The 6918-nt window shown below is 43.0% G+C and overlaps 1 protein-coding gene across 1 annotated transcript in view; it reads left to right on the top strand.

Moving 5' to 3' along the window:
- Positions 1-1772: 1772 nt before the first annotated feature.
- Positions 1773-6918, top strand: part of EAH_00026940 (CMGC kinase, putative) — a gene marked incomplete at both ends in the record, with an annotated part of 8737 nt that continues 3591 nt past the window's right edge. Inside the window, 6 exons of the mRNA XM_013396485.1 lie at positions 1773-2730; positions 2959-3240; positions 4183-4316; positions 4475-4514; positions 5167-5689; positions 6787-6839. Of these exons, the coding sequence (XP_013251939.1) occupies positions 1773-2730; positions 2959-3240; positions 4183-4316; positions 4475-4514; positions 5167-5689; positions 6787-6839 (1990 nt within the window). The remainder of the gene's footprint in view (positions 2731-2958; positions 3241-4182; positions 4317-4474; positions 4515-5166; positions 5690-6786; positions 6840-6918) is intronic.

The raw sequence follows: 6918 nt of genomic DNA, 5'->3' as shown, positions 1-6918 counted from the left end.
ATCTCCACCTGTTTAGGGTTTAGGGTTTAGGGTTTAGGGTTTAGGGTTTGAATTCCGAAGCGTGGAAGAGCGGCTGCACAGCGGGAGTGCATCGTATACACCTCAGCTGTTTATATGAGGTGTATGCACACCTCAACTGTTCGAATGAGGTGCCTATACACCTGAAATAAGGTGTTTATACACTTGAAATAAGGTGCCTATACACCTGAAATGAGGTGCGTATACACCTGAGTTGAGGTGCGTATACACCTGAAATAAGGTGCCTATACACCTGAGATGAGAGGTCCTTACACATTCCAGATGAGGTGCCTATACACCTGAAATAAGGTGCCTATACACCTCAAGTGTTCGAATGAGGTGCCTATACACCTGAAAAGCGGTGCCTATACACCTGAGATGAGGTGCCTATACACCTGAGTTGAGGTGTATAGGCAGCTCATTGTTTGTTGCAGAGTTCCTGCGCCAGAGCGGGAGTTGTCTGTACACTTGGGTGGAAATCAGCAGACAGTTTGGAGCTGCCTATACACCCGAACCACAGTGCTAAGAAATAATCAATTGTTGCTGCTGCTGTTGCTGCTGCTGCTGCCGATGGCGGTGCTGCTGTTGTTGCTGCTATTGCTGTTGCTGTTGCTGTTGCTGCTGCTGTTGCTGTTGCTGCTGCTGTTGCTGCTGCAGCTGCAGCTGAGTTAGTAGAGCGCGTTGAGGTGTATATACTAACACAACACAGGGGCAGTGCATGCATAATTAATTTTTATTTTAATTAATTTAATTTGATTAAATTAATTAAAATTATTTGTTTTTTTCCGCTTTAACGAGGCATGCAAGGAGCTGAGGTGTCTGTACACCTCAAACAGCAGCAGCAAGAAGAAGCAATATTAGTTATTTAATTAATTGTTTAAAATAATTAATAACAAACATATAATATAAAACAAAACAAAAACAATAATAATAATAATAATATTATTATTATTATTGCAATGCCTCCATATATACGTCCAATTCGTCTGTTTGTTTGTTTATTTTCAGCATTTATTTAAAATTAATTAATTATTTATTTAGATGTACAAATAAACAATCAAAACAATTAAACAAATACTCGCAGCAGCAGCTTCTGCTGCCTTCTTACAAGGCCCAGCCCCGATCTGCTGCTGCTGCTGCTGCAGCAGCAGCAGCAGCTGCAGTAGCGCCTCCCTTGCGCTCCGTTGGTTATTACTCTAAATTTAATTTAATTTCGTTTGGTTTTGTTTAATTAAATCAAACAAACAAAATAAACACAAAAAAATATAAAAACGCTGTCGGGCCTAGCCCCTAAGGTATTACAGCAGCAGCAGCAGCAGCAGCAACAGCAGCAGTAGCAGCAGCAACAGCAGCAGCAGCAGCAGGGAAGACACAGTCTGCAGGAGCAGAGGAAACATCACAAACAGCAGCAAGAGTATCATTAGCGGCGGCTGCAGCAGGAGCAGCAGCAACAACAACAACAGTAGCAGCAGCAGCAACAGCAACAGCAGCAACAGCAACAGTAGCAGCAGCAACAGAAGCCTGCAGCAGCAACAGCAACAACAGCACCAGCGCCAGCACCACCAGCAGAAGCAGCAGCAACAACACCAGCAGCAGCAAGACCAGCAGCAACAGCAGCAGCAACACCATCAGCAGCAACAGCAGCAGCAACACCAGCAGCAACACCAGCAGCACCGGCAGCACCAGCAGGAGCAGCAATAACAGCAGCAGCAGCAACAGCAGCAAGAGAATGTAGGGAGACATAGATTGAGAAGATGTGCCCCGAGTTGCTGCTGCTGCAGCGGATATTTGAGAACAAGATTCTCTCTGCTTTTTCTTCAGGTGTACATACACCTGAAAAACAAACAGCAGCATTATGCAGCTGTCAGCGACAAAAAATATTAAATTTGCTGCTGCTGCGTCTGCAAAATAAAACCCTACAGACGCAAGACCTTCCGGGTGCAGCAGCAGCAGCAGCAACACCAACAACAACAACCGCAGCAGCAGCAGCAGCAACAGCAGCAGATGCACCAGCAGCAGCAACATCACCAGCAGGTGCAGCAGCAGCTGCAGCAGCAGCAGATGAGGGGTATACTGCTGCAGGCCGTTCGCCTTTGAATTTTTTCTGCGGTGTGCGGCTGCCAGCAGCAGTTAAAACCCTCGCAGATATTCTACAACAAATTATACACTCCGCTAAGCAGCAGCAGCAGCAGAAGCAGCAGCAGCTACAGCCGGAGCAGCAGCAGCAGCAGCGACAGCAACCGCCGGAGCAGCAGCAGCAACAGCAGCAGCAGCAACAACAACAGCAGCAGCAGCAACAACAACAACAGCAGCAGCAGCAGCAGCAACAGCAGCAGCAGCAACAGCAGCAGCAGCAGCAGCAGGAATGTGTTATAATTTGCGAGTTATGCGGGTTAGACGTCGGTTTGCTGCTCTCTTCTCTGCACTCAGTTTGTCTTCGTTTTCTGACTTTGTTTGTTTTGCTAGGCTTTGCCTATTCACCTGACGGCATGAAGCAATTAAAAAGAAAAATTAAAAATAAAAGCAGCAAACAACAGCAGCAGCAGCAGCAGCAAATACTTCCATCTGCTGCAGCAGCAGCAGCAGATACAACAGCAGCAGCAGCAGCAGCAGCAGCAGCAGCAAATGCTGAGGGAGCTTCTCTTGCAAGCAAACATAAAAATTATAAGATCATTGGATCAACTCAAATCAAACGCCTCAAACTCCACAACTGTAAGCCTAGGGTTTAGGGTTTAGGGTTTAGGGTTTAGCTGCTATTGCTGCTGTTGCTGCTACTGCTGCTGCTGCTCATGCTGCTATCTCTTTCTGGTGCTACTGCTGCTCCTGCCGCTACTTCTGCTGCTGCTCTTGTTGCTATCTCATTGCTGTTGCTTCCGCTACGTCTGCTGCTGCTCTTGTTGCTATCTCTTGCTGCTGCTGCTGCTGCTGCTGCTGCTGCAGACGTGAAGGTGCAGCAAGTGGGTCAAGGTGCGTATGGAGATGTTTGGCTGGGGTGTGAGGCGAAGACAGGAAGATGGGTAGCATTAAAGAGAATGAAGCCGCAGCAGCAGCAGCAGCAGCAGCAGCAACAGCAGCAACAGCAGCAGCAGGTAGACCCGGAGCACCACGTTGCCGCAGCGCAGCAGCAGCTGCTGATGCTGCAGATGCAGCAAACAGCAGAAGATAGAGACGGCTTTCCTAAAACTGCAATCAGAGAGATCTCTCTTCTTTCAGATTTAAAAGGTAATGCTGTCTTCTTGCTGCTGCTGCTGCTGCTGTTCTGTTGCTGCTGCTGCTGTTCTGCTGCTGCTGCTGCTGTTCTGCTGCTGCTGCTGCTGTTCTGCTGCTGCTGCTGTTGCTCGTGCTGCTGCTGCAGTTGCTCGTGCTGCTGCTGCTGTTGCTCGTGCTGCTGCTGCTGTTCTGCTGCTGCTACTGCTGCTCGTGCAGCAGCAGCAGCTGCTACTACTACTACTACTACTGCTCGCGCTGCTTCTGCTGTTCTGCTGCTGCTGCTGTTCTGCTGCTGCTCCCCTTGTTATTGCGGCAGCAGCAACTCGTGCAGCACAAATATAGACATTTATTTATTTATTTTAATATATTTAACCGAGGTGTATATACACCCCGTCGTTTGTTTTTTGTGTTTAGACAATCCGCACATCGTGCGGCTGCTGGGCGTAGCAAATTCAAAGCGTAAGAGAAATATTTTTATTGTTTTGTTTGTTTTGTTTAAATATAATTAAATAATATTAAAGCATAAATCCGATATATATATTTATATTTATTTATTTGTTTACATGTATATATTTAAGTTTTATTTATTTTATTTATTTGCAGCACCAACCAATTGCTATTTATTTATTTATTTATTTATTTATTTATTTATATTTACATACTTATTTATCTATTTATATCTTTTAATTAATTAATTAATTAATATTATTTACTTCTTTCTTTATCTATTTATATCTTTTAATTAATTAATTCAGTAATTAATATTATTTATTTATTTATTTATCTATCTATCTATTTATATCTTTTAATTAATTAATTAATTAATTTGTTTATTTATTTAATTAATTAATTATTTAATTATTTTATTTAATTATTTATTTATTGATCTATTTATTTATTTATTTATTTATTTATTATTTATTTATTTATTTTATTTATTTATTTTGTTTACAGCGGCTTTGAACTCACCGAATAGGCTGCCCTGTCTGTGGATGATTTTTGAGTACTTTCCGTTCGACGTTTTGGGCTTCCTCGAGTCTATTCGCGACAATACAGAGAAGAGAGAACGCATGCAGCGACCTAATAAGGTTAAACAGCTGCTGCTGCTATTGCTGCTGCTAATGCTGCTGATAATGCTGCTGATAATGCTGCTCATAATGGTGCTCTTAATGCTGCTGATATTGCTGCTGATAGTGGTGCTCTTAATGCTGCTGATATTGCTGATGCTTCTGCTGCTGTTGCTAAGGGTGCTAGTAATGCTGCTGATAATGCTGCTGATAATGGTGGTACTAATGCTGCTGCTGTTGCTGCTGCTGCTAATGGTGCTGCTGTTGATGCTGCTCCTAATGGTGCTCCTAATGCTGCTGCTGTTAATGGTGCTGCTGCTGTTGCTGTTGCTGCTGCTGTTGTTTCTGCTGGCGCTTCTTTGACGGCTTTTTGACTGCGGTTTCTGCTGCTGCTGCTGCTGCTGTTGCTGCTATTGCTGCTGCTGCTGTTGCTGTTGTTGCTGCTGCTGCAGTGGTTGTCTTTAGCGGAGATAAAAGGAATAATGCTGCAGTTATTTGCTGCTTTACATCATTGTCACTCCAACAACATCATACACCGCGATCTTAAAAGTGCGTCTCTTCGGGTGTATGTACACCGCAATTTGCTTATTATATATATTTGTTTTATTGTTTTTATACATTTATTATCTATTTAACTAGCTTATTTTAATTAGTATAATTTAATTAATCTAATTTAACTAATTTACTAATTTATTTATTTGTTTGTTTATTCAGCTGCTAATTTATTAATGGATATGCATTTATATACATATTTATGATGAAGCTCAATTTAACTAATTTATTTTAATCTACTTAATATAATTTAATTTACTTTAATTAATTAATTAATTAATTAATTAATTATAATTTATTAATTTGTTTGTTTATTCAGCTGCTAATTTATTAATGGATATGGATGGGGTCGTGAAGTTAGCAGACTTTGGCTTAGCTCGTCGATTTTCTCTCTTTGTCTCTCCTCCGAACAATAAATTTAATCAAACAAATTATTCTTTTAACCCTCAGTCTTCTGCCTCTGCTGCTGCTAGTACTGCTGCTGCTGGTGGTAGCGGTGATGGTAGTGGTGCTGGTGGTGCTGGGGTTGCTGCTGCACATCAGCAGCAGCAGCAGCAGCAACAGCAGCAGCAGCAGCAGCAGCAAGGTGCTGCAGAGGGTTTATCATTTAATTGTAGAGAAGAGAGCAACAGAGTGAAGAGAAAGCGAGAAGAAGAGGAGAATAATAAGGGGTTGATAACTGGAGCAGCGAATCCAGATCAGCATCAGCAGCAGCAGCAACAGCAGCAGCAGCAGCAGCAGCAGCAGCCTGCTTTGCTTCAAGGAAGCCAATGCCGTTTGCTGTCGAACAGAGTAATAACATTGTGGTATCGGCCCCCAGAGCTGCTATTAGGCGGCGACGTGTACACTGCAGCAGCAGATATTTGGAGTGCTGGCTGTATATTAGGCGAGCTGCTCTGTGCATTTCCTCTCTTTGCTGCTGATAAAGAAGCTGCTGTGCTCAAACAAATCATTCAGGTATCTCCTCTTACCTTCTGCTGCTGCTGCTGCTGCTGCTGCTGTGGTTGCTCCTGCTGCTGCTGCTGCTGCTGCTGTGGTTGTTGCTGCTGCTGTTGTGGTTGCTCCTGCTGCTGCTGCTGCTGTGGTTGCTCCTGCTGCTGCTGCTGCTGCTGTGGTTGCTCCTGCTGCTGCTTCTGCTGTGGTTGTTCCTGCTGCTGCTGTGGTTGCTGCTGCTGCAGCGGCTGCTGCTGTGAATGGGTTTATGCTGCTGCTGCTTCTGTTTAGTTAATTAATTTAATTAATTAATTGTTTATTTGTTTATTTGTTTGTGTGTACAGAAGCTAGGCCCTCCTTCTGCAGCAGATGCTGCTGAATTATATACATTTGCTGCTCCGCATGCGTGGCGGCAGCTATCAGGTTTAGGGGGATTAGATGCTGCTGCTGCTGCTGCTGCTGGAGGTGGAGGTGCTGCTGCTGCTGCTGCGGGGGCGCAGCCGCTGCTGCTGCATGCAGCACCACAAAAGGCAGCGGAGTTTGAAAGAATAATTAAATTTAATAATCAGTTAGTCGCTGTCTTCTTTTTTTTGTTTGTTTGTTTATTTTGTTTATTTGTTTATTTTGCTTGTTTGCTTTTTTGTTTTGTTTATTTGTGTGGTAGATTAATGCACATAAACAGCAGCAGCAGCAGCAACTTAGCAGCACAGCAGCAGCAGCAACTTAGCAGCAGCAGCAGCAGCAGAAACAGCAGCAGCAGCAGCAGCATTTACGTTTCTCTCTCCAGCAAGCAGAGCGAAATAAATGCATGCATAAAATAAAATATAAATTATATTAATTATTACCGTTATATTATAAATATAAAATAAAAGTCTATTAATTACTACCACTAACATTATTATTATTATGTAAATAAATAAAAATAATAATTAAATATAATAACATATTATAATATTATTTTATTTAATTATTATTTTTATTTATTTTTATTTTTTGTTTTGTTCAGGGCAGGAGAAGAGGGTTGGGATCTGCTTTCAAAACTCCTCGCCTGGAGCCCAAGTCAGCAGCAGCAGCAGCAGCAGCAGCAGCAGCAGCAGCAGCAGCAGCAGCAGCAGCAGCAGCAACAGCAACAGCAGCT

The sequence above is a fragment of the Eimeria acervulina genome, genomic scaffold (genome assembly GCF_000499425.1).
Source record: "Eimeria acervulina Houghton genomic scaffold, Eah_scaff228, whole genome shotgun sequence".
NCBI classification, from domain to species: domain Eukaryota; phylum Apicomplexa; class Conoidasida; order Eucoccidiorida; family Eimeriidae; genus Eimeria; species Eimeria acervulina.
Note: the sequence above shows the minus strand (reverse complement) of the source record. Positions and strands in the feature narration are given on the sequence as shown.